At 44.0% G+C, this 27,329-nt stretch overlaps 1 protein-coding gene and 1 non-coding gene across 4 annotated transcripts in view; both read right to left on the bottom strand.

Moving 5' to 3' along the window:
• Kiaa2012 (KIAA2012 ortholog) overlaps window positions 1-27,329 on the bottom strand; it is a 116,966-nt gene that overhangs the window by 65,605 nt on the left and 24,032 nt on the right. For 2 of the 3 annotated variants that reach the window (XM_069995836.1, XM_069995838.1), the window contains exons 6-11: window positions 26,590-26,773; window positions 26,159-26,301; window positions 23,090-23,258; window positions 18,167-18,295; window positions 16,904-17,068; window positions 13,802-13,903 (exon numbers count right to left, since the gene is read on the bottom strand). In XM_069995836.1, the coding sequence (XP_069851937.1) occupies window positions 13,802-13,903; window positions 16,904-17,068; window positions 18,167-18,295; window positions 23,090-23,258; window positions 26,159-26,301; window positions 26,590-26,773 (892 nt within the window). The remainder of the gene's footprint in view (window positions 1-13,801; window positions 13,904-16,903; window positions 17,069-18,166; window positions 18,296-23,089; window positions 23,259-26,158; window positions 26,302-26,589; window positions 26,774-27,329) is intronic. The other variant, XM_069995837.1, reaches the window with a different exon arrangement.
• On the bottom strand, window positions 12,511-12,618 carry LOC138809314 (U6 spliceosomal RNA). The gene has a single exon (XR_011366788.1). It is a non-coding gene; the product is annotated as a U6 spliceosomal RNA (small nuclear RNA).

Raw genomic sequence — 27,329 nt, 5'->3', positions numbered from 1 at the left:
CTTCCGGTTTTCTGGTGGTTTATTGGAGATAGGAGTCTCATGGTCTCTCCTGCCCGGGCTGGCTTTGAACCGCGATCCTCAGATCTCAGCCTCCTGAGTAGCTAGGATTACAGGCGTGAGCCACCAGCGCCCGGCTTGTCCTTGAGTTTCTTTTGCTCAAGGCTAGCACTCTACCACTTGAGCCACAGCACCACTTCAGGATTTTTCTGTGTATGTGGTAGTGAGGGATCCAACCCAGGGCTTCATGAATGCTAGACAAGCATTCTACCACTAAGCCACATTCTCAGCCTCTCTCAGGCTTTTGAAGATGGGCATTCAGTACATTGAGTGTCTCTGAAGGTCTAGATAGGAAATAATCTATGATACTCGGAGAAGTCATGGTGACTTAGGGGAAATCTTCCCTTTCAGAAGATGCTGACTGTTTGGCCCTTCTTCATGGCTGATATGTGAATGGACAGAAAGATTTATAGGCTAAAATACAATAAGGAATTTTACCTAAGAGTATGAAAGCTTGAAAACAATCCATTTTTCCCTTCTTAAGAACTCAAAACAGAGTGGATGCCTTGAGGTTTAAGCCCCTCAAGGGATTGGATGGTTCAGAGAATCTATAAATGCCATCCTGGAGAGAAGGTTGGTCTAGGATTAAAGTAACCATTAAGGAAAACATTGTTCTTATCCAAGATGTTTATGGTGATGCAGGCCTGTGATGCTGATTCTGAGACAGAACATTTGACAAAGCAAGAGCATGAAACAGTTAATGTGTGCCACATGCTAGAAGCCCAGATTTGAACAGCAGATGCGGGGTGGCATTGGAGGGTTGGGGGGGGAAGGGGGAGACTCAGTGTGCTCAATCACTGACTGACAGACAAGCATGAGGCACCCAGTCTTCAGCTGTATCCCCATATGAAGGGTGGATTGGACCAGGGCAGGGAGTAGGGATTTTAGCCTAAAAGAGAGACAGGCTTTCACACACTCCTGATGAAGTTATTTTGCAATCTGTTAGAGTCACCTGGGGTGAGAACTAGTCTCCTAGCATTCCTTGTCAGTCAGAATAAAAACAATGTCATTTTAATGGTGGAAAAAAAAAAGAGTGACAGATCTGAGACAGGCAGTTTAGGGGGGAGATAATGAATGGCAAGAAGACTAGTAAAGTGGATCTTAAATGGAGAAAGGAATTGTTTTTTTTTCTTTTTCTCCTTCCTTCCTTCCTTCCTTCCTTCCTTCCTTCCTTCCTTCCTTCCTTCCTTCCTTCCTTCCTTTCTTTCCTTCTTTCTTTCTTTTTATTTGGGTCGTGGGGCTTAACTCTGGGCCTGGGCACAGTCCATCAGCTCTTCAGCTCAAGGCTAGCTCTCTGCCACTTGAGCCACAGCACCACTTCCGGTTTTCTGAGTGGTTAATTGGAGATAAGAGTCTCACGGACTTCCCTGCCCGGGCTGGCTTTGAACTGCAATCCTCAGATCTCACCCTCCTGAGTAGCTAGGATTATAGGAGTGAGCTACCAGCACCCAATGAGAAAGAAGTTTCCCCAAAAATGGAATTGTGTATGAGTATCTGCGTACATGCGGGAGACATTACCCATTGTTAGCTCCAACTACTTTCATTTCTTTCTTCCTTTTTAATTCATTGTCTCCTACCCATCATACATGTACCAGAGTGCAACCTCGTGGATGGCTTTGCGTGGTCAGTTTACCTCTCAACGCTGAGTGCATACACAGCCACAGGCTTATTCAGAACTCAGGCAGAACCCACAATCTGGGATTCTGGGACCCAACGGTGGGGGTGGGGGAGGGGGAAAGCCATAATTAGTGTTAATTGTTGACCCTACAGTTCAAGAGAATGGAAAAAAAAATGAGAACAAACATTAATTATTGAATAGGGACCTTGGAGACAGACACTGTGGATTAAAAGGAGAGAGATAAATTGCATAATGAATGTTAATTTTCCCTCTAAGAATTGAGTGGTCGGGTGGTTGAAAGGGAAAAAGGGTTAGAACAGTTCTGAAAGAGAAACGTCCTTGTGTGGGGATGGGAGAGTGGAGATGCTTACAGACACGCTTTCCAGCCCTGCTGCCCCCTGCCCTTGGCCTCCTCCCTCCCAACACTCTCAGGGTTTTTCCTCACAGCTCTTTATCTACCACAGTTGTCTATTCGGAAGTTCAACCATTTCCCTTACAGCTCATAAGCCAGAAACCAGCCATATTACATTTCCGACAAGCCAGGAGGCAGGATACTGGCTTTTTTTTTTGGTGTTGATGAGAATGTGACTTGAAATGAGAGCGCTCTCACAAATGCAGCCGTGGGTGCTGCTGCAGAGACGCAGACACCAGGACAGCCATTGTTTCTCAATTACAATACAAGAGCCACAAAGGACCACTCTCCCCTTCAATTTTTTTTTTTCTTAACTGAAAGTAAAAACAGAATAACGGTCATTGTAACCAGTTTTGTTGCAACCAGTCTGGTTGCGCTGGCTGCAGAGCTGGTTGGCAGCCCCACCTCCAGGCAGTGGGCCTGGGGACCTTCTATTTTCACACTGCTTCTGTCTGCCAGCCACCTTGTGCCTGTCAGCTGTGATCTGGGTGATTCTGCAGTAGCTGAGCCTTCTGCCGTTTCTCTCACCTGCTTTTTCATGCTGGCATGCACCTGGGGTTGCGCAATGTCTCTCCTATAGCATCTGAGATTTTTGGTTACCTAAAAGGTAGCATTTCAGCTCTATCCTGGCACACAAGGCTTTACCTGCTCTAGCCTTTCAGTCCTGGCTCCACTCCACCGCCTCCCCCCCCCCCCCGCCCCCCTCGCCCCCTTCCCTCCCGCCATGAAGCCCTGTCACCCAGTCCACTCACACCTGGTCACTGCTCTTTTCTCACGTATCCTCTGTGTCCCCACCTCTTTGTCTTTATTCATGCAAGTCCCTCAACAGGCTGTGCTTCACCCCACTTCTGCTTCTCTACTTTTCAAAGGTCAGTGCAAATAGAGATTGCTGTGTGAAAGCCCTTCCCAGCCTCCTATGCTAGAATTAATCACTCCTCAATTACAGACTCACTCCTATCATGTGGTAGACTTGCTCATGAATGGATTTTCCACATGGACTTGAGTGAGATCTCTGAGGCCTGCTGCTACAGGGCATGGCTTAGATTCTTGGGAAGAAGGGGCTGGAGATAAAGAAAGCACAGGCCTGGAAAAAAACCCATCCATGCTCTTACCAGGTAAGTTAACCTCCCAGGTTCCATCCCAACAATCCTGTGAAGTAGTTTCATACCCAGGTCAGGGCCAAAGAGTGTTCTTTCAACGTTAACATCCTTCCTTATGCCTTGCAAATGCTAGGTGTCAGGATAATGTATTGAAGTCATCAAATGGACATGTAATGGGGCTTTCTCCCCTTGGTCCAGTGGTATTTCACACTGAAATGTGTGTGTGTGTGTGTGTGTGTGTGTGTGTGTGTGTGTGTGTGTGTGCACGCGTGTGTGTGCGCACCAATCCTGGGGCCTGAACTCAGAGCCTGGGCACTGTCTCTGAGTTTCTTTTGCTCAGCTAGCACTCTACCACTTGAGCCATAGCACCACTTCTGGCCTTTTCTATTTATGTGGTGCTGAGGAATTGAACTCAAGGCTTTGTGCATGCTAGGCAAACACTCTATTACTAAGCCACATTCCCAGCCCTCACATTGAAATTATACTTAATACTTTACAAGATGGAGTACAAGCAAAAACTGGCTTGATTTTCATTAGCAGCTATCATAGTTGTATTAGGTTAAGGTACAAGGTAAACAGCTGTAACAAGGTGACCCCCAAAGTTAAACATTTAGATTTCTTTCACCAGAGGTGAATGGACTGATCAGAGTGGCTCTCTTCGATGAAGCTATCTGGGTACTTGGTTCTGTATGTCTTACTGCTCTATCATCCCCATAGTATAATCCTCCCCATACTTAAAGCACAGTCAAATCTCAGGCCAGCGGAGGGGGCGGGGGTCAGTGAATAAGGAAATGAACTGGAAGTTGTCCACATTACTTCCATCCATATTTTGTTAGCCAAAACTTAGTCACGTAACAATACTTAGCTACAAGGATACTGGGAAATAAAATATTTATCTAGATATTTATATGTTCAGTTTAAAGTTTATGATGAGAGCCGGGCGCTGGTGGCTCACGCCTGTAATCCTAGCTACTCAGGAGGCTGAGATCTGAGGATCGCGGTTCAAAGCCAGCCCGGGCAGGAGAGACCGTGAGACTCCTATCTCCAATAAACCACCAGAAAACTGGAAGTGGCGCTGTAGCTCAAGTGGTAGAGCGCTCGCCTTGAGCTGAAGAGCTGAGGGACAGCGCCCAGGCCCAGAGTTCAAGCCCCACGACCGACAAAAAAAAAAAAAAAAAAAAAAGTTTATGATGAGAATTCTATTAATAAGAATTATGAAGGGACAAGGAGCAAGAGAGTAAATAGAAGTGACTATGATCAAAGGACATTATGCAACAAAAACAAAAAAACAAGAAGTACATGTGATATATAATACATATATATGCAAAAAATGTCATAAAGGCTGCTTGGCTCATAGCTGTAATGCTAGCTACTCAAGATGCTAAGATATAAGAATCAGAGTTCAAAGCCAGCCCAGGCAGCAAAGTCCATGAGACTGTTAGTGCCAATAAATGACACAAAAGCTGAAAGTGGCTGTGGATCAAGTGGTAGAGCACTAGTCTTGAGCAAAAGACACTCAGGGATAGTGCTCAGATCCCAAGTTAAAACCCAAGGACTAGTACACTTTTAAAAAATGCTATAAAGGTTGGGCACTGATGGCTCACTGCTGTAATCCTAGCTACTCAGGAGACTGAGATCTGGAGGACTGTGGAGCAAGCCTGAGCCAAAAAGTCTGAGAGAGGGACTAAAGGTGGTATGGTGTAATAGAAGAGCTCTGACCTAATTGGGTGCAGGAAAATTGGATCTGAGCCTTGAGTTTGCTATATCAAAGTTGTATATGGTTAGACACCTGTAATCTTAGCTACTCAGTGAGCAGACATCAGGAAGACCATGATTCCAGGCCAGGCCTTGCAAACAAAGTTTGTGAGACATCATCTCAACAGAAGAGAAAGCAGAAAGTGCTGGGATGTGCCTATCATCCCAGCTCCAGCCAGAAGCATCAAATAGGATTGTTGATCAGGCTGGCATGAGCAAAACACAAGACCCTAGGGGACGTCATACAGTGGTGACGATGTCACCTTTTTAGCTAAATATAAGGCTGGAAAAATCTTGGTGTTTCTGAGAATCACAGGAGGTTTTCATCAAATGAAAGGAGGGAGCATCCTTAGTATGTGTACTGAAGATCTAGCTCTCTTTGTAGCTTTCTACACACCACCCAATGTGGCCCAGGAATCCTTGCTGGTTCACCAAGGTGAGAGAAAGGATCTTGCTTCTTTGAAAAGACTGGAACAAACACAGCTGCCACAGCCAGCTTTTCTGTAACCATTTCTACACCGTGGTTCATGTGGTTCATGTGACAGATTCAATTTAGTCCTGTGCTTGGAGACTGGAGATTGGAATCGCTTATAATCATTGGTCAGGGTTCAGGGCAGAGCAAAACCACCCAGGTATTTGTGGGGGGGAGAAACAGGATTACAGGGGTGTTGCAGCAACTGCCTATCCTCATGCTCAGTCTTTGTAAGTTTAGGGCCAGCCATCAGTAGCCCCAAACGTGGACATTCCTGCCTCATTTCTGCTCTCCACATCTCATGCAATCACACCTAACTGGCAGAATGTAATCTGTTTCCAATCCTGTAGCTACAAAGGTTATCTGGGAAGTGTAGTTTTTAGCCTTCTAGTGTTTGTAGTACAAGAAAGCCCACTGCTTTCCAACCCATAACTAGCCATACTTTGTTTTATCCAAAATTTGACTGATAGAAATGGTAACATCTGCCAACATTATTTCTTATGGGTTATTAATAAACACTGGACAAAAGGAACAAGGCAAATTATTACCACATGAGCCTCCTTCTACCTTCTTCTACTCTTTCCACCCAGAGATGGATGCATTGCAGATTCTTTGATTCAGAACTGATGTTTAGAGAATGAAAAGAAGAACAGTCATCAGTTAATGAATGGCTGAGATCCTGGTTCAGGATTTAGCTACAGACCTGCCTCCACTGAGAGAGTCTCCTTGGGGAAGGGCATATTTAGAAACACATACTGTTAGAGCTGGAAGGAACTGTACAAATCATCAGCTTAGCATTTTCCAAAGAATGTTCCAAAAGTGATTTAGATTCACATGATGCTTTGGAAGGGGGGGAAAACTATTCAGTGGTCAAAAAAAGTTTGGCAAACAGTGCATATCTTCATGTCAAAGAACTATGATGTGAATGAACAGTTGAGAGACTTTACAAAGTCCTATACAAGGAATTGCTTTACTCAACTCGATCCCAAATATAGTTGACCTCAGAATTCCTCTCTCTTTGCAGGCTGCTAGCTAACCTTCTGTGGTATCGGCATGCACCTGGGTCTTCACTGAGAGGGTTGCATGTAATGCCAATTTCTGTTTTGCCATAGGAAGAAGCTGAGGCTTAAAGTAGTAGAGTGTTTGCCCATGATTACAGCAGTCATAGGTAATAAAACCCAAGACTTGAACATCAGTCCAACAATTCTTTCCTCTTCCTCACATGACCTCAGTCTAAAGGAATTCTTTAAATCTTTGGGGATCATCTTTAAGACAATAGCAGCTAAGAGATAGGCTACTCAAGGGAAATCATACTTTGCCCAATATCCCACCAGCATGGAAGGGTTCTTTTATTCATGGGGGCCCTACAACCTACATGATCACAAATGACAAATGGGAAAAAGAAAGAAAATTGCCAATAATCAGTGTGTATGGGAATCATCAGGGAGATTCTTGGACCCATCCATGTTCTGTTTACCCATCCCATCTGGAAATGACACTAAGTATATTGTTATCTGTTAGTACAAAACAAGTTACTCTAAAAGCTAGTGAGATAAAACAATAAACCTTCATTATCTTTCCCACAGTTTTGGTGGGAATCTTAGATGTGCAGTCTCTCATGAGGTCAGGGTTGCAATGTCAACCTGGGATGTGGTCATTTGGAGACTTTACTGGGGCTGCAGAACAAGCCTGAAAAATTTATTCTGCTGTCAACCTTACGTCAGATGGTGATCAGCTTTCTCTGGAAAGAATAGTCTAGGCAAAGAGAAAGCCACAATTCCTTCATGGTTTGAACATGGCTTTCCCTTCCAAAACTCATAGTGAAATTTGGTCCTCAAAATAATGGTACTTATGAGGTGACAGGACCTTCAAGAGGTGTTTGGGTGATGAGTGCTCAGCTTGACTAGGATTAATGCTCTCTCATGGGTCTGGGTTTATTTTCTAGAGTGATTGAGTTCTCATGCTAAGGGGACTTTATCAGTTACTCTGAGAGTGCCCCCCCCCCCAGTTGTGGGTCTTGAACTCTGGGCCTGGGCCTGTCCCTCAGCTCTTCAGCTCAAGGTTAGTGCTCTACCACTTGAGCCACAGTGCTACTTCTGGTTTTCTGAGTGGTTTATTGGAGATAAGAGTCTCATGGACTTTCCTGCCCAGGCTGGCTTTGAACCGTGATCCTCATATCTCAACCTCCTGAGTAGCTAGGAGAATGTTTTTTTGTTTTTGTTTTGTTTTTGCTGCTGCTGCTGTTGTTGTTGTGTGTGTGTATGTGTATGTGGTGCTCAGAAATGAACATGTCTTATTAGCTGGCAGTCTGCTTGTATCAAGATCTCCATCTTTTTAAAATTTATTTATTTTTGCCAGTCCTGGGGCTTGAACTCAGGGCCTGGACACTGTCCCTAGGCTTCTTTTACTCAAGTCTAGCACTCTACCACTTGAGCCATAGCGCTTTTTCTGCTTATGTGGTACCTAGGAATTGAACTAGAACTTCATGCATGCTAGGCAAGCACTCTACCACTAAGCCATATTCCCAACCCCTCCAACATTTTTTTAAAGGTTATTTTCAGTTAGCCTTGTACTTTCAGATTGGAGCTAGGGCTGGGAATGTGGCTTAGTGGTAGACTGCTTGCCTAGCATTCATGAGGTATTGGGTTCCATTCCTCAGTACCACATAAGCAGAAAAGGCCAGAAGTGGCATTGTCACTCAAGAGGTAGAATGCTAGCCTTGAGCAAAAGAAGCTCAGGGACAGTGTCCAGGCCCTGAGTTCAAGCCCTAGGACTGGGAAACAAATGAACAAACAAACAGACTGGGGCCAGTCTCAGACTATGATTCTCTTTCCTATGGACTCCCGTATAGCTGGGATGGCAGACCCATACCACCACACCTAGCTTATTGTTGAAGTGATAGTGGGTTCTTAAAAAATGAGTCTGTCTCTCATGTTTTCATTCTTTTGTATTCACTTGATTCCTTTGCTGCACTTCTACCATGTTACACTGCAGCCTGACACACCCTAATCAGAAGTTGAGCAGGATCTGGCTCTGGTCAGGCTTTCTAGCCTAAGTTTGCTTGCTTTCTCTCTCTCTCTCTCTCTCTCTCTCTCTCTCTCTCTCTCTCTCTCTCTCTCTCGCTCTCGCTCTCTCTCTCTCTTTCTTTCTTTCTTTCTTTCTTTCTTTCTTTCTTTCTTTCTTTCTTTCTCTTTCTCCTTCCTTCCTTTCTTCCTTCTTTCCTTCCTTTCTTCCTTCCTGTCTATCTTTCTTTCCTAAGAATTGAACTTAGGGCTTTGTGCTTGCTAGCCAAGTGTTCTACCACTTGAGCCATGCCCCAGCCCTGTTTAGTTTCATTTATTTTCTGAAAGGGTCTCTCACTTTTGTCTGGGCAGGTCTCAGACTGAGATCTTCCTACTTCTACCTCCCACACAGTTAGCATTACAGATATTCATCACTGTGCCTGACCAATCTCTATGGATCACCCAATCTCAAGTATTCTGTTCTGTTATGGCAGCAGACAGTGGACTGAGAGAGGCTCAATCTCGGAAGTCACACACCATCACTTCTGTCTCAGGCAGTGTGAATTAGAAGTGAGCCACTGTGTCCGGAGGGTTAAATTCTTTCATGTGAAGGGAGACATATCAAGGACTATGTGGCCATAAGTTAAAAGACATTTTTGTCATTAAATGACAAACATCCAAACAACCCAAGAAATATTTTGGGAGTAAAATTCCACTTAGGATGATAATAAATGTTAATTAGAAACTAAAAGAGACCAGAAGTTTAAATTTATGTGGATCCTAAGTCTCAACCCTGGCAGAGATATCTTTAAACAACTTCTTCTTCCTCTTCTTCTTCTTCCTCCTCCCCCTCCTCCTTCTTCTTCTCCCCCTCCTCCTCCTTCTGTCATGGGGCTTGAACTCTGGGCCTGGGTGCTGTCCCTCAGCTCTTCAGATCAAGGCGAGCACTCTACCACTTGAGCCACAGTGCCACTTCCAGTTTGCTGAATGGTTTATTGGAGATAAGAGTCTCACGGACTTTCCTGCCTGGGCTGGCTTTGAACCGGGATCCTCAGATCTCAGCCTCCTGAGTAGCTAAGATTTACAGGCATGAGCTATGGGCACCGAGCTGTTTAAACTTCTTGTAATAAAAAGAAACAAACAAATCAAAAAACCAATTTCTAAATAAAAGAAATTCTGAGAGAAAATGTTTATTGCTGGCACTATGACTAGTTATCAGTGTATGTAATTCAGAGAACATAGCCAATGTTTTGACTTGCAACCTTCCCAGCCTGACTTTTCCTTTTTTTTTTTTTTTTTTTGCCGGTTGGGGACCTGAATTCTGGGCGTGGGCACTGTCCCTTAGCTCTTCAGCTCTACCACTTGAGCCACAGCACCACTTCCGGCTTTTTCTTTTTTATGTGGTGTTGAGAAATGGAACCCAGGGCCTCATGCATGCAAGGCAAGCACTGTACCACTGAGCCACCTTCCCAGCCCCCTAACTTTTCCTTTCTTAAGCCTTTGAATTTTCTATGTGTTGCAGTATTCCAACATGATAAAGAAGATTGAATTCCAGCTCCAGTCTTTACATCTTTTTCCCCCTGAATATTATATTCATCTCTACGTTGTCTGAATGCAAGCTAGCATGATCTAATTGCCTAAGAATTTATTTCCAAATAGTTGTTGACAGAGTCTGAAAGTCTCAGAAAGATCAGACAGATCATATTCCTTCCCTAGGAATTTTTTATTAAGGAAATAAAAAAAACACCCCAAACTCTATGATCCCCAAAGAACTTTCTTTTGTGGCACCTGGGGTATTCAGTCAACCAACAGGCATTTCTTGGACATATGATAAACAGAAGAAGGACTCATCGTTGGAAGCGGAACAGAAAACAGATGCAGATAAATACTACAAGCGCCAAGGTGGAACTGAATGAAGGCCTTGAAGCTGTATCTAGGCATTTCTATGGGATGAGGTGAATTTACTCAATAAAATGTCTCTGGAAAGATTAATGTAAAGCTGTTCTAAATTTCTGTGGGTTATTTGGACAAGAGCTTTGAGAGAAAAGAATGGAGACTTCACCAAAGGGTTGGAATACAGTGGGAGATGAGACTGGGAGAAGAGATTGGAGATACAGATCAAGATGGATTTGAGGATTGGGATATAGCTCAGTGGCAGAACACTTGCTTAGCATGCCCAAAGGCCTTGGGTTTAATCCCTGATACCAGAGAAAGAGGTTGGGGGTGGGGGGATGAAGAGGTGGGGGAAGAGAAAGGGAAGGGGAGAGTTAGTTGAACAAACCAAGCTTCAAATCTGTTTGGGTTGGAGGAAATCTTTGCAAGAGGAAATATTTTTGAATCAGTATACTGCCTTTCAAATCAAAGCAGACTAGAAGGAATGAATCAGCCCTTCTATCCCCAAAGACTTTTCAATTTAGTGGCACTTAGAAAGCTGGACTCTTGTAGGGAGATGTGGGTTTAAAATCTTTCTCCAGGAGCTTGGAAGGTGGCTCAGTGGTAGAGTGCTTGCCTTGCATGCATGAGGCCCTGGGTTTGATTCCTCAGCACCACATAAGCAGAAAAAGCCAGAAATGGCGCTGTGGCTCAAGTGGTAGAGTACTAGCCTTAAGCTGAAGAGCTGAGGGACAGCGCCCAGGTCCAGAGCTCAGGCCCCATGACTGGCAAAAAAATAATAATAATAATAATAAAATCTTTCTCCACCTTCCAGGGCACCATTCAATCACCATCAAGACTGAAGGTCAACCAACTCTGTATTGGAGGAAAGACTAGACAGAGACTAGTGACTGACTAACTGACCAATGAATCGATTCATTTTATTCATTCAATAAGCACACAGTGAATAGCTTTTGATTTGAGAGAAAAGTAGGATTCAAGATAATGTCTATGGGCCTGGGAAATGATGGTAGGCAAGTACTCCTTTATTCAGCACAAGTTTCATAGCACAAGTTTGTCTCTCTTGTGGAAATTATTGAACGATTTTCAATGACTGTTGACCATGACACTGCTCTGTACATGGCAGGGACTGTGCTAGGTGCCAGGGAGGGGACAGAAATTGTTTATAGTATTACATTGACAATGGTAACAACGAACTTAAAGCCTCAATATTACCTCTCCTGCTTCTTGCTTTTGCTTTGTTCAAAAGGAAACTATTTCTTCTGGAGCTGTGGCCAAATGTGTAGCAGGTAAACAAATTCGCATTTGCTTTCTAGCTGTGCCAAACTAAAAGTCCCCTTCACCTCACCCCTGCCCTCACCAGTTCAGAACTAAGATGCCCTTCCTTCCTTCCTTCCTTCCTTCCTTCCTTCCTTCCTTCCTTCCTTTCCGGACCTGGGCTCTGACCTTAACTTTTTCAGTCAAGGCTAGAGCTCTGCCATTTGAGCTACATATCCACTAAGACTTTCACCAACTTTCCTGCCCCAGCTGGCTTCAAATCTCTATCCTCAGATCTCAGCCTCCTGAGGAGATAGGATTACAGGTGTGAGCCACCAGAGCCTGACTAGAACCTAGATATATATCTATATAGATATACTATATCTATATATCTATATCTGTATGATATATAATATATAAACATACAGATAGATGTCATATCTGTATTTATTATCTCTCTGGATATATATATATATATATATACATATATATATGTATAGTGTGTATGTGTGCATGTGACTGGTCCTGGGGCTTGAACTCAGGGCCTGGGTGCTGTCTCTGAGCTTTTTTTGCTCGAGACTAGTGTTCTACCACTTGAGCTAGAGGTCCACTTCTGCCCTTTTTTGGTAGCTAATTGGAGATAAGAGTCTCATTTTCTTCCCTGGGCTTGCTTTGAACCATAATCTAAAATCTCAGCCTCCTGAGTAACTAAGATTACAAGCTTTAGCCAAAATATTGGCTAGACACAAATTTGTTTGTTTGTTTTGTTTTTTGTCAGTCATCGGGCTTTAACTCTGGGCCTGGGCGCTGTCCCTCAGCTCTTCAGCTCAAGGTGAGTGCTCTAGCACTTGAGCCACAGCGCCACTTCTGGTTTTCTAATGGTTTATTGGAGATAAGAGTCTCACGGACTTTCTTGCCCGGGCTGGCTTTGAACCGTGATCCTCAGATATGAGCCTCCTGGGTAGCTGGAATTATGTCATCCTCGCACAGGGGCCATGCTAACCTTCTCTGTATCGTTCCGGTTTTAGTATATGTGCTGCTGAAGCGAGCACGGCCCACCTCCTGGTATAACCCAAATGGGGATGGAAATTCCTTTCTTTTTTTTGCCAGTCCTGGGGCTTGAACTTGCGGACTGGACACTGCCCCTGAGCCACTTTTTTTGCTCAAAGATAACCTTCTACCATTTGAGCCACAGTGCCACTTCCAGCTTTTGCTGTGATTAATTGGAGATAAGCATCTCACAGACTTTCCTGTTTGGGCTGGCTTTGAACCATGATTCTCAGATCTCAACCTCCTTAGTAGCTAGGATTACAGGAGTTAACTACTGGTGCCCAGGCTGATGGAAATTCAGTTTACAATTTACGTTTTGGAAATCCATATATGCAGTGGGTACTACCATAGCAACAGACAGGGGCTGTCCAATTCAGTGATCAGGGGAGGGGTCAGTCCTCTCACTTTGGATGAGGAACTGTGAGCACAAGAAGGAGGGACTGACCCCACATCAGCAAGCGACCGGAGGACAAGTCAGGGCTACTCACATCTCCTTGCTCTGATTCCAAGCCCTTTCTATTAAGCCAGTCGTACGTGACTTAACCCACTCAGTGCTTGCAGCTTTTAATCTCCTTCATCAAGGGCCTGCTGGCCGCACCACTCATGCATGCACATATGATGATTTCTGGGTGGTTGACACTCATCACCCTCTGACTTCATTTCTTTTTTTCCTTTGCAAAATGGCTCTTGCCCAGAGCCAGCATCTCTCTTCCAAAAAGTTAGCATGCCAGAAGGGGTTTTGGAAACTGCTTTGCTATCTGTCAGGAGCCAGATGATTCACAGCCGTGAACCAACGCACATAACAAGGATACCTGATTTCATTACCAATTAGCCACCTCCACCTCTGCAGGGTGGTTGGAAAGAAGAGAAGGTGCAGTGTTTAGTTTGGGCAAATACCAAAAGGGCTTTATCATCCTCATCAAGGCCTCAGCGTGGCACACTAGACTTCTTCCAAGCCCTTCTGCTGGAACTCCTGTCTCCAGATGCTTCGGCAAGAGGGAACTTGTTACTTGAACATAGGGTTATTGTGTCTGAATGACAGAGGCACCTCTGTGTCAGCGAGAGGCAAGAAGCCGGCTGCCTCGTGTCTGATTTTAATGATGTCTCTGCTGCTGGGAAAGTTTGGGAGCTGCAGGTAAATTCTTCCCCTTTGAAAACAAGGCTAATCCAAATGACTTATCTTACCTGCCCCCAGAGGAATTGCCTCTGTGTGCGTGGGCCTCGGGAGGGACAGGCAGATGTTTTCTTCATCTGGATCCGACAAGTAGTTGGGATCTCTGGAATCTTCTTAAAAACAAGCAGAAGCATGGGCAGTGTTAGCCTTGGTGCAGGTGAGGGAGCTTAACCAGGACCTGGCTCCCCTCCTCTGAGTCAGCATGTACCCATAATGCTGTGATCAGGTGCCTGCCAGGCCTTTTTCTGGGGTTTGGCAGAACAGAGCCATTGTTTAGGCCTTGTCCTCCATGCAGGGCAGCCATGAGCCTGGACTATGCTTTTTGCGGGGAGAAGGGGCAGTTTCCTGTACTGGGGTTTGAACTCAGGGCTTGGGCGGTATCTCTTAGCTTTTTTGCTCAAGGTGGGCATTCTGCCATTTGAGCCACGGGTCCACTTCCAGCTTTTTAGTGGTTAGTTGGAGATAAGAGTTTTATGATCTTTCTTTCCTGGGGTGGCTTCACACCATGATCCACAGATGTCAGCCTCCTGAGTAGCTAACGCCACAGACATGAGCCTCTGGAACCTGGCTGCACCAGGACTAAGTCTCCTTGAATTCAATTCCATCCTGACATTATTGACTTGGAGACAGTGTCAGATCCCACATGTCAGTGGATCCAGTCCACAAAACTACTCCCACTGGCTTGTTGCCAGTCCCAGTTTGTGGCTTGTGATTCTGAGTGACTATGTACACTGGAGTTTCCATGACTCCTTTCTTGTATTTAATCATTTGCTAGGACAGTTTACAGAACTCAGGGATACACTTAAGTTTACCAGTTTGATAAAAAGGGTATTGTAATGGATATACCAGATGACTAGGTGCATAGAGCAAGCAGCAGAAATCTGGGACTTTTCATGCCCTCTGGGTGTGTGACCTTTCTAGTACCTCAGTGGTCAAAAGCACAGAGATCTTTAACACTCGTTGTTCAGGAATATTTATTTATTTGTTTGTTTATTTACTTATGCCAGTCCTGGGGCTTGAACTCAGGGCCTTGGTACTATCCCTGAGCATTTGTGCTATTGAGCCACAGCTCCATTTCCAGCTGTTTGTGGTAGTTAATTGGAGATAGGAATTCACAGACTTTCTTATCTAGGATTGGCTTTGAACTACAATCCTGAGATCTTAGCCTCCTGAGAAGCTAGGATTACAGGTGTGAGCCACTAGCACCTGGCTGTTCAGGAGTTTTTACGGAGCTTGACCTCTAACATCACTGTTATCTATTTCTAGTTCCCGAATCACTTGGTCTTTCTGGTGACTGGCCCCATCCAGAGGTAATCGAGGACCTTATCCTAAGTCATCTTATTAGTACAGACTCAGTTGTTATCTATTACTCTAGCAATTCCATGGGCTTTGGCCCATGAACCAGGGACAAAGAGAAAACATATTTCACATTATAACACACTTACCTTCCACATCTTGAAGGTAAAAGGGCCAAAAGTATAACAGGCTACACACACACACACACAGATACACACACACACACACACCCCAAGACACAACAGATACACTTACAAATACACACATACATATTACTAAGAAGTACACATAGTTAATTATATGTACTCACAATATCCATGTATGCTGTCTCAAGGCAGGCTTGCACACATGCACTCCCCTGATATTATACTATGTGCATACATGTATACACATGTGTCACAGATGCATCCTATTTGAATCAGATTTCCCCTTTATAAGGATGTCTAAGAATAAGGATAAGAGAGAGAGAGAGAGAGAGAGAGAGAGAGAGAGAGAGAGAGAGAGAGAGAGAGAGAGAGAGAGAGAGAGAGAGAGAGAGAGAGAGAGAGAGAGGTTTGTCCTGGGGTGTGGGACCTCTAAAATTGCCCTTAGTGTTGATAGTTCAGTTCTTCAGGCTTGGTTCATTGACACCAGAATTAGAAGGGCCTGGCTGCCACACTGTGTAAGGAAATGGGGCTGAGAAAGAGAGGTTCCCAGCTTGAGGTGTTTTGGGGTGAGTGATAAAAAGATCAAGGAGAGGAATGGATTTGATTTTGACCATCTCAGCCTTGAAAAGAGCAGTTGTAAACACAGACTAGAGTTATTGATCTAGGTATTTAATTTATGCACACAGGCATTCAACTATACATACTTTTGGGACAGAATGAGAGAAGAGGGAGCAGAGAAGAGGGCAGGGAGAGATTGATCGGCTGAGTTGTGAAGAGGAATCTGGACCCCAGAGAACACGAAGCGGAAGACCAGCTATCTGTGGTCTTCTTGCCAGCTCTCGTTCCCACGTCCCTTCAGCAGGAGCTTCTCACAGCCCTGAGTGCGAGTCTTCTGTGAACAGAGATGCCTTTTTCTTCACACAATCTCTACTCCCACACTTGCCAGCTCCTTCATCTGTGCTCTTACTCCTAGCCGGGAGGAAGGGCCGAGGGCCTCCTCTGTGGAAGGAGGAGCAGCAGCAACAGCTGGACTGTCTTCTCCCACAGTGGCCTGTCCAGATGTGCATGGCACCTTCAGAGGGATTTTCAGGTTCTTTTGTTTCATGGGCTACTTTCAGGTCAGATCAAAACCTTAGGCAGCTGGCTGCTAGTGCACTGTTCTTCTATTAGTGCTCTTGGGAAAGCATTTTTGTCCTTCCTGGACTAACATCTCCTTCAGAATGAGAACCCCAAGCCACAGCGGGCATGGCTGTCCTGCCTCACCCTCCAATAGAATGTGAGCCTCCTTCCCTCCCAGAGAACAGGCCTTTGCTCTGCTCTGGGCTGCAGAGTTGACTTGCCTCCCTGCTGGCAGGTCCCTAGGTTCCAGGGATAGGCTCTGGCTTAGTGCAGTTTGTCTACTGAGTCCCCAAGGTGCAAAGGGAGCATTATCACATGCTGCCGCCAGGCTGAGGAAAGCACCAGACAGCCTGGCATTGCAGGTGGGTGCAGCAAACCCTCCAGACATGTACCAACTCTTTAGGAATATGCGCAGACATTAATCCCACTGAAACATAGCCAGTTCCTTCTTTTCAATGAGGCACTTACATCATGGCTGCCGTGTACCCCCTGGCTATGAGCCACAGACAAGCCAATATGGGGAGAAGGTTCCTTGCACCTGGGAACGATTACCTTGAGCTGCTGGCAGTGCCCCCCCATTCAAGGGACATGTGGGGATGTTGCAGTCTGATGTTCTGGGGCTGGTCAGGTCCCCCTGGCTCTCTGGGCTTTCTTTTCCTTTGGTGGGGGGTAGAAGATCCAGTGGTGGTGTCACAGTCTGGGATAGGCCATCGTCATCTTCAAAAGCAAAAGGAGGAAAAAAAAACATGAGGGAGAGAACTTGTTTTCCTCTTCCTGTGACAGTCTTTCTATGCAGCCTTGGCTGGCCTGGAACTCAGGATCCTCCTGCTTCAGTTTCCAGAGTGCTAGGATTACAGGAGTGAGCCACCATGCCTAGCCTGAGTGAGAAAACTTCTGAATCAGTATGAAAGAGAGAAAATCTCTTTATTAACTCCACTGTTTGACCCTGGGTTTAAGATGATGTTTTCTACTTGTTTTCCATTTTGTTCCTCTATTCCAGTCCTGCTAATCCCTATCAATTTTCTGAGATGTGATAGATATTGTAGTTAGGAGAATATTCTTACTTTTGGAAGCTATATACTAATAGGAAATAAAACATTCAGTCTACAACGACCAGATGAAAGCAGGTAAATGCATATATGTACAGCGCTGGGTCTGGGAGATAAGTCTCATGGACTTTCCTGCTTGGGCAGGCTTTGAACCAAGATCCTCAGATCTCAGCTTCCTCAGTAGCTAGGATTACCAGCCTGAGCCACCAGAGCTTTGTTATCACTTGACATTTATGATCTTGACATCTTGTACTTGCTGTTTACAAAGGAGGTTCAGTTTTCTGGACATAGATAACTTTCTAAATATGCCCTATTATTTCCAACCTAGTGAAAACACTTAAATATAAAATTAAAGACACTGATGTGTATAATAGTAAATGACCATATGATGTCATGAAACATTCAAGTAAACTCTAAAAAATGAATAAATACATATTCATAAACAGATTAGAAATGAAGTTTCATTGCTTAAGACAACGTTAACTATAGAGCATGCAGCAATCTTTTGGTGAGTTTGGTGAAACTTTATACCTGCAAGCCAGGTATTATGGGAGATGATTTAGTAAGTAAGTAATTTACTAGCTAGATACTAAGTTAACTATTCCAAGACACTTTGGTTAAGGTAACTACTGCCTGAACAAGGCGGGTGGGATGCACTAACCTTCCTTCCAGCCTCCTTTTTTTTGGCTATGGGCCCTGCTCTGTCTTGCCTTGCTTTCCTGCAGGGTAGGATTCCTGTGGGGTGCTTGAGGGAGGAAGGAACTACCTTGAGACAAGGGCACTGGGATGTGCACTGTTATCCCCGTTGGCCTTGCTAGTGGTGTATGCTTCAGAGGAGGCCTCCATAAAACCTTGGCCTCTTCCATTTCTGTTTCTGGCTCATGATATAGAGCACCTAGGAGACAAAAAGAAAGCCAAGCTGTAGTAGATGATTGTTGTTTATGCCCAGTGTCTCTTATTTTGGGGGACCTGCCTCTCTCATGCTTAAATCATATGCCCATCCCCTAACCAGGGATAGCATTGTCATTGAACTTCAGTAATGATAGTACATCAATATTTTAGATACAGTGATTGGTTCCAGGGTGGGCACATGACCCAAGCCCAACCAATCAGAGGCAATTTTGGCACTTTGGCAAGTGCTATTAAAATACATATCCTTTCTGCAGAGATTAGCAGGGAAAAGGTTATCATGGACTTTTCTGGAAGACATCTTTATTACTACACAGCGAGAGCCTGTTAGAGAGGAGAATCCAACAGACCTGACTTAACCAAGTGCTGGCCCTGGAGTTAGCTGATCTTTACATAGACTGACTTTCCTCCCTCTTTCCCTCTCTTCTTATATTGCCTTCCTGCCTATCTTTCTCTTTATGGTTTTAGGTAGGGTTCCAACATTGGTAGCTAAAAAAGTCCACACTGATGTCCAAGGAAGGAAGAACTCCATGGCTTCATTGTTTTTGTACTTATCCTTATTTTGCACTTGGCAGTATGTTGGCAAGTTCTCTGTATACAATGGCTTTTAAAATCTGGCGTGTGATGGCCTGGTCATTTTCCCAATCTTTCTGCTAGGGCTATCATGGAAAATAGTCAGATTCAACAATTCACTTTGTGAGTAGTCTTGTCTTCTCTTTGTGTTAATTATTTCTTTTTTTTTGGAGGGGGGGGTCCGGTCGTGGGGCTTGAGCTCTTCAGCTCAAGGCTAGCGCTCTACCACTTGAGCCACAGTGCCACTTCCAGCTTTTTTCTTTTTGTTTATGTGGTGCTGAGGAATCGAACCCAGGGCCTCAGGCATGCAAGGCAAGCACTCTACCACTGAGCCATCTTCCCAACCCCGTGTTAAGTATTTCTTTTTGCTTGACATTTTGACATCTAAGGGAACCTCTGTGGAGATGGTCTCGCCTAGGCCTAGCCAGTTCCTGGTGGAAGTAAATGACTGGCCTGTGAATGCACAGTTCAATGCAACCCAGTGGATCCAGTGTCTTGAACTCCCTAGTCACCTCCATTTATGTATGTATGTATGTATGTATGTATGTATGTATGTATATATGTATGTATGTATGTATGTTGGTCATGGGACTTGAACTCTGGGCCTGGTCACTGTCCTTCAGCTCAAGGCTAACGCTCTACTACTTGAGCCACAGAGCCACTCCTGGTATTCTGGTAGTTTATTGGAGATAAGAGTCTCATGGATATTCCTGCCTAGGCTGTCTTTGAACTGAGATCCTCAGATCTCAGCCTCCTGAGTAGCTAGGATTAAAGGTATGAGCTACCTGAGCCAGGCTACCTCCTTTTATTGAGTGCTTGTACTACTGTGTCACCATCTTGATCTAACCACTCCAGAGCCAGTACTAGACAACTAAGTACATCTCCTATACCCCAGTGACCACTGAGTTATTCAAACTAGTCAATCTGTGCTCATTCTCCCTGCTAAAAACACAAGACTCTTGACCATGGTCTGCTTCTGACTTCTGCCCCCTGAGGCTTCCTCGCATGGTCCTGAATGGGCTGCCATGCCCTGCCTTTGGAACCAGGAACGTCTAACTCTTTTCTTTTTTCTTCCTTTTCTTTTGTTTGTTGGGGGGGTGGGGCGCGATAGGGGGAGTGTTGAACTCAGGGCCAGGGTGCTGTCCCTGAGCTCTTTTGCTCAAGGATAGCACTCTACCACTTTAAGTTCCACTTCCAATTTTCTGGTGGTTAATTGGAAATAAGAGTCTCATAGATTTTTCTGCTCAGGCTGCCTTCAAACTGAGATCCTCAGATCTCAGCTTCCTGAGCAGCTAGGATTACAGGTCTGAGTCATCAGCACCTAGTCTCAAACTATTTTTAGTTTAATTGTCTCCTGATTTTTGGTCTTATCACATCTGAACAATAACATCCTATATCTTAATACACTACATTGTCACTTTAAAGAGCTGAGTAATTTTTTTTGGGGGGGGGTTTGGTCGTGAGGCCTGAACTCTGGGCTTGGGTGCTGTCCCTCAGCTCTTCAGCTCAAGGCTAGCGTTCTGCCACTTGAGCCACAGCTCCACTTCCGGCTTTTTTCTTTTTGCTTATGTGGTGCTGAGGAATCAAACCCAGGGCCTCATGCATGCAAGGCAAGTGCTCTACCACTGAGCCACCTTCCCAGCCTCCTGAGTAATTTTTTAAAAATAAAAAAATCTACACATAGTGAAATACACAGATACTTTTGCTTGTTTTCTTGAGACAAAGTCTTATAAAATAACATAGGCTGGTCCTGAATTCACTATTCTCTAGCCTCTGCCTCTTCAGAGCTGGGGTTATAGACATGTACCATGCATGGTAAATACACAGATCTTAAGCATATAATTGAGTAAGTTTTGTTGCTTATTTTGTGTGGTTGAGGAGTATTTTTTTGTTTTTTGTTTTTTTTATAGGGTTTGAATTCAAGGCCTTGTGTTTGCTAGAAATGAACTTTGACAAATGTATCTATCCATATAATCAAGGTTTAGGCTTTTTTTTTTTTTTTTGTCCTTGGCTTGAATCCTGGGCTTGGGCACTGTCCCTGAGCTCCTTTTGCTCAAGGCTTACACTGTACCACTTGAGCAACAGTGCCACTTCTGGCTTTTTTGTGATTAATTAGAGATGGGTCTCATGGCCTTTGCTGCCCACAGTGACTTCAAACCATGATCCCAGATCTCAGCCTCCTAAGTAGCTAGGATTACAAATATATTAGCCCCCCAAGTTCCCCTGTGGTGCCTTCTGTTGACTTTTATAGTCACCAGTTAGATTTCTCATTCCAAACAGCCTTGGATTCCCAGAACTCAAAAAAAAAAAACTAAGAAAAGCTCATAGCTAGAAAGCCCAGATCCCTTCAAAACTGGAAGCACTGTTACTTCCCAGTAAAATTTCAGGAGCAAAAGCCTGTCTTGGACAGGAATGACATAGGAAAGCCAGAGAGGATTTCTCCTCCCACCAGCCTTTCTATGCCTCAGTAGGAATTCATTGTTCCCTGGTCCATGCTCTCTAAGAATTTAGCTTAAAGGCACAAAAAATCTCTGTCCTGACAAGTGTTGTACAAGTCATCTGTTATATAATAACCTAGAAAGGACAAATTTTTCTTTTATTAAATGATGGTCTAAATACATGAGAATTCTTTTTACCTTGGGTATAGAAAACTCAGCTACAATGCAGTGTTTAGTGGGCCTGGAGTTAGCTGATCTTTTGCTGGGCCTGGAGGTAGCTGATTTTTACTGGACCTGGAGTTAGCTGATCTTTACTGGGCCTGGAGGTAGCTGATCTTTACTGGGCCCGGAGGTAGCAAGAACTTGTTGAGCCCAGCATTTGGGAGGTTGAGGTAGGAGGATGGAGAGTTTGAGGCCAACCTGGATTATATAATGAGACTCAAAAAACAGACCAACAAAATACCTGGATATTTTACTCAATGTAGATTTCCCCTTTCTAACTGTAAAGTCCACTCCTGGATGGCCAGCAGACTCCACCCTTCTTGCAGCAAAGTCTCTACCCAGTACCTGTGTTACCTAGGCAACTGGGACACCTGGAAGAGGTCACATCTGCATCCTCTGAGGTCACATCTGAATTTGATGTGGCCACACCTTTCTCCGCCCATAACCTAGATAAGGGCTAGCCCAGGCCCAGACGCCCTCTCTTGCTGCTCTTTTCTAGCTCTCTCTGCTCTCTCTGCTCTGTCTGCTCTTTTCTAGCTCTCTCTGCTCTCTCTCTCGCTGCTCTTTTCTAGCTATTTCCTCTCTCTTTCCCAGCTCTCTCTCATTCCCAGGCCTTTCCCAGCCTCGTGGAGTGCCAACCTTGCCTGGTCCCAGCAGGTCTACTGAATTAAACCTACCCCTTACCTGAATACCACGTGCGTGCTGCTGTTCTTAATCGGCTACCTCTTTTTAAAAAACAAACACTAACTTCTGATAGCATCAGTTTCTTTGGCTCCTTTTATCCAAATTTTTCATTCTTAATTTCTATTCTAGTTATCTTGTTTTGTTCTGTAGTTATTTTTATAAGGTGCCTGAAAATTCTTTCTTTTTTTTCTTGGCAGTACTGAGAATTGAACTCAGGGCCTCACACTTGCTAAAGTGGTGTTAATAATTTGAGCTGTACCTCTAGCCCCACTTTGTGTTGGGTTATTTTTGAGGTAGAATCTCATTTTATTCCTGGATCAGCCTGACCTGTAATCTCTCACTTGTGTTTTTCAGTGTTGCTGGGAATGACAGGCCATTGTGCTTCCTCCCATAGCTGGGATAAGGGTGAACAGTGCCTTACCCAGCCATTGGTTGAGATGGAACCTTTCAAACTTTTGTTCCGAGGCTGGCCTTGAATCACAGCTCTCCATTTCCACCTTCCAAGTAGCTAGGTTACAGGCTTGAGCTACCTATCCCCAATGCTTGCATCTTTATAACATCTATAATGCATTATTTATTTACTTATTTATAGATATGTCTCTCTTACTATCCTTTCACAGTTTAATAAGATGCATTGCTCAATGGAGGACTCAATAGATATTTTTAAAATGGAATTGAATATGGTAGAAAATATGTACTTCTAGATTTTACCCATGATCCTTCTCTTAAAAAAGACTCTGATGAAGATAATGCTGGAAACTTGGCCTTGATTTGGCAGAGTGTTGGGATGGCAAGGCCCCAAATCTCAGTCCTTTTTGGTGAGCCTGAGTTCTCCCCAGAGTATCCATCCACAGGGGACCTACCTCTTCTGCAGGCTTTTTCTTTTGGGGGGTGTTGAGTGTGGAAATGAAGCTCCATTGGGAAGATGAATAGCTCTGTTGGGGGTTCATTGGCTTTAAATTGGCATCTCAGGGGGTCAAGAACTCTGGATAGTTCTTTTGAGACAGGAGGTAATTTCAAAGTCTTTGGTGCCTGGAGAAAATTTAAACAAAAATAACATGGCAGGTATCCAAACCTTGCTGCCTGCAGGGACAACAATATTGTATCGTATTGTGTTTCTTGCTTAGGACCTGCTGGGAAAAGTGAATCTAGCCAATTGGATGCTGGGTACCTGACTTCAGAGAGGCTGCTTCTATTGTCTCCTTGGAGCTGATGCATGCCCTGTTACTTCTGCCTCTGAGTCCTCTGAGGGTTATCAGCAATGCAAGTTTAAAGGCCTTTGAGAGGACAATCTCTCCACTGTGACTGAGGAAACAGATATGGGCTGAACTAATATAGCTGAGATTTCTATGTACTGAAAAGGAGAAATCTCTTCCATAGTGTTAAAGGAACAAGCAAGGCGCAAACCTTACTTTTCAGGTAAGAAGTCACAGAAAACAGGAAGATGCATTTCTGTCTGCTTACCTCATATATCCTGTTTAGGCCTCAATTTCTTCCTCTGTAAAATAGAGCAATCATACTAACTACCTTGTAAAGTTGTAATTAAATGTGCAGTCACACTAGTGTTTGGAAAAAGGACTCTTTCCTTCCTTCTTTCTTTCTTTCTTTCTTCCTTCCTTTCTTTCTTCCTTTCTCTTTCTTTTTTCCTTTCTCTTTATTTCCTTTCTTCCTTTCTATGCTCCTTCATTCGTTTGTTTGTTCCTTCCTTCCTTCCTTCTTTCTTTCCTTTCTTCCTTTCTTTGTGGTACTCTAAATGAAACTTAGGACTTTGAACATGCTAGGAAAGCACTTGAACTGCATCCTTAGCCTTGGGTTTCTGAGATGGGGTCTCACTTTGTAGTTCCAGCTGGCCTTGGACTTGCTAAGAAGCTCAGGATGGCCTTGAACCCATGATGGCCTTGCCCTCCCAAGTGGAGGGATTACAGGCATATGCCACCACAGCTGGAATCTTGATATATATGTGTGTTTGTACGTATGTGTGTGTTTATATGTATATATGCTTTATTTATTTATGCATAGAGTAGACTCTCCTCTCATTACAGTTTAATACCCAGTGTGGTTCTTAGCAGAAAGTCTAAGCTTCCCCACACTTGTGTAATATGAACATAACTGAAAAAGAGTCAGAGAGAGAGACAGAGTCAGAGAGAGACAGAGTCAGAGAGAGACACAGAGAGAGAGAGAGAAAGAAGGGAGGGAGAGAGAGATATGCAATATGGGTAGCAGAGGTTCCTGTTTCCAATTATTCAGAAGCTGCTGAAAATTTCACTTTTAGTTTGTAACTTTTAGCATATGATCTTGGCTCTATGAAATATATTAGGTGCTGGATTTCAGAGAGTTCTATTTCACAGGAGGAAAAATGAAAACATTCTCATTTTTTTCAGTGCTCCAAAGAAGAAAAGTGATCAGAAACACACAGGCATCCTACATACTTAGTTGATTAAGGAAGGAAATTCTACTCAATTTATGCAGGGTCATATTTATAATTTTGAGACATTAAGAAAATGATTAACCAAACATAGGCACATAGGATCTTTATGTTCCTGGAGACCTTCCCTGTCCAGGTGCCGGCTGCCCACCAACTGCCCTTTCTTGAATACTGACCTTGTGCATTTTGTTAGACAAGGATTGCATTGAGAAATCTGTATGGAAATTCAAATTATTTGTGTGAGGTAGGGCTGACAAGTCAAAACTTAATTTCTTTATTCCAATTAGAAATTTACACAGAGTTTTAATGTAGTGGAAAATATTGCTTTCCTTTGTTGAGTGAATACATAGGTTGAGGGAAAGGACTCCTTTCCTCTGAGCCTGGCTCAGTGCTGGGTTGACCCAGTGTGAGATCAAGGCTTTCTTAGACCTGCAGGGACAATGGTAGGCCAGGTCTGCCATTAACTCTTAGTCCAAAGGAAGCCGGGAAGACAAAGACCCTCTGGGGTGGATGAAAAAGTTTAGATAAGTTCAGCCACAGGAAATCTGAGAAAATCCTGAACAGACTGAAAACAACATCCTTCCTTAGCACCAAGACCACTGTAGGTGCCCATGACCCACTCCAAATGGCATGGATCTTCACAATTAGTTAACATTCCACTAGTTCCCAATTGGAGCCAAGATATGCTCCTAAAAGTACATCATCTCTTCTCATCCTTTCTCCAGCCCTCAGAGGTTGGCATCATCATCTGGCACACGGATAAGGTCACTGTGGCTTAGTGCATGAGTGACCTGTTGATATTCACTACGCTGCTTCAGGGCAGAACATTCTGGAGCCCTTGTGTATTCTCATTCATTATTGATCGGTGCCTCCAAACCACAAAGACTTATCCAATGCAAGGCAGGACCGGATTAGAGACTGCCAAGGATATCTTTAAGGAAAAAGGTGTTCTTAATTTCTGAGGGGGAGTTGATAAATTTGCAACTTTGCCCTGCATTTTGCCAAGGTGAGAGACAGAGCTTCTATTGAACTGGATTCCTCACCAGCATTTTGAATTTGAAGTAGATCGATGGCTTTCAAGTTCAAATTCTATCCTTACTTGTGTGTGTGTGTGTACGTGTGTGCATGCATGGTGTGTGTGTGTGTGTTTGTGTGTGTGTGTGTGTGTTTGTGACTATTTTAAACCAACCCAGTCCCTTAACAGAACAAAGGATTCTGTTGAACCCAGAGAGAGTGTCATAATAGCATATGCTTTAAGATATAACTGAGAACAGATGAAATTCCTAGCATTTTATGATTTCCACCATTAAATGACTACAGCTCCATTCCAATTCCACCTGGTGAGCTCAGATGTTAGAGGGGCTAAATCTTCTGTTGGGCTGCTATCCCTTTGAGTCTTGAGATTGGGATTAATGACACACAGACATGCATGTACACACATACAGACACAGACATACACACTGACACAGACACACAGAGACACATACAGACACACACACACACACACCTTGTTTTTCTTTGCGTCAGCAGGTGTGTTTTGTTCTAAGCCAGTGGCAGATGGTATAGGAGGGAAAAGACATCTTTCAGCAGGAGGCTCCTGTGACAAGTGGCCTCCTCTGGCCTGGCTGGGTTTCATGTTCCTTTGTTTGTCTGTAGAAATGAGAGCTTGTTAGCAGCAGCTATCGGGGAGAAGAGTGGATTTTCAACTTTTATCATTTTTTTGGCTGATGAAAGTAGTGAGGGAGAGTGCTGGGCACAAAGATGGTCATAGCTTAGCCAAGGCAGGATCAGGGAGCCAAAATCTCAGTCTCCCCTCCAGCTGGACTCTGTTTCTAAGGTGAGTTATTTTCTAAGTGACATTCGGCATGCTTGTGTTCTCAAGTAACTCAGAGGGATTAGATTTGCCCAGCCCAGTAAGGGAGACATTTGACTTCTTACCCCTGAACTCTGCCTTTCTATTGGGGAAGGCACCTCCATAAAATGTGATGTGGGATTTGTCACTCAGGAACCGAGAATGACCGATGCGGGCATGCCCAAGAGCCTTCCTGGAGCTTTGCTGTGCGCTTGCATTGTGGCTTTCCTCTGAAGCGTGAATACAAAGGTGATTCCCTGTTGATGTATCCTAGGGAACAACAGATGCACAGTCCTGTAAATAGGCCATCACAAAGGAACAGAACAACTTCCTGTAATAGTCAGCCCTTGTGGCTAGACTTGTGGACCCAAGGATGAAATTTCTTTTGCAAGCTGGGAAGACAAATAAGGTTATAATAGTAAGAGCTCTAATACTGTTTACTACTCTGAAACACTTTATTATTAGTGATAGACATATAACTATGTCTGAGTGTTTTCTTACCAATAAAATTGAAAAATCCAAAGATAGTGGTTGCATTATCATAAAATATCTCTCCTCTTCCTTTTCCTTTTCCTATTTTCCTTGGCATGTGGCCTGTTTAGCAAGTGAGTTTGTTCAAGACAGAAGCAGGTATTGTCTGTGTTGCTCTAAACACTTTTGCAACACACACAACACACACACACCACACACATACACAACGCACACAACACACATACAACACACATAACACACACACATACACACACAACACACATACAACACACAAAACACATACTCCTTAGAGTTTACCCTTTTTACATTGTAACTCATTTAATCCTGTAGTAGC

The sequence above is a fragment of the Dipodomys merriami genome, unplaced genomic scaffold (assembly GCF_024711535.1).
Source record: "Dipodomys merriami isolate MVZ:Mamm:240054 unplaced genomic scaffold, mDipMer1.0.p SCAF_49, whole genome shotgun sequence".
NCBI lineage: Eukaryota > Metazoa > Chordata > Mammalia > Rodentia > Heteromyidae > Dipodomys > Dipodomys merriami.
This window is presented reverse-complemented; position numbering and strand designations above follow the sequence as displayed.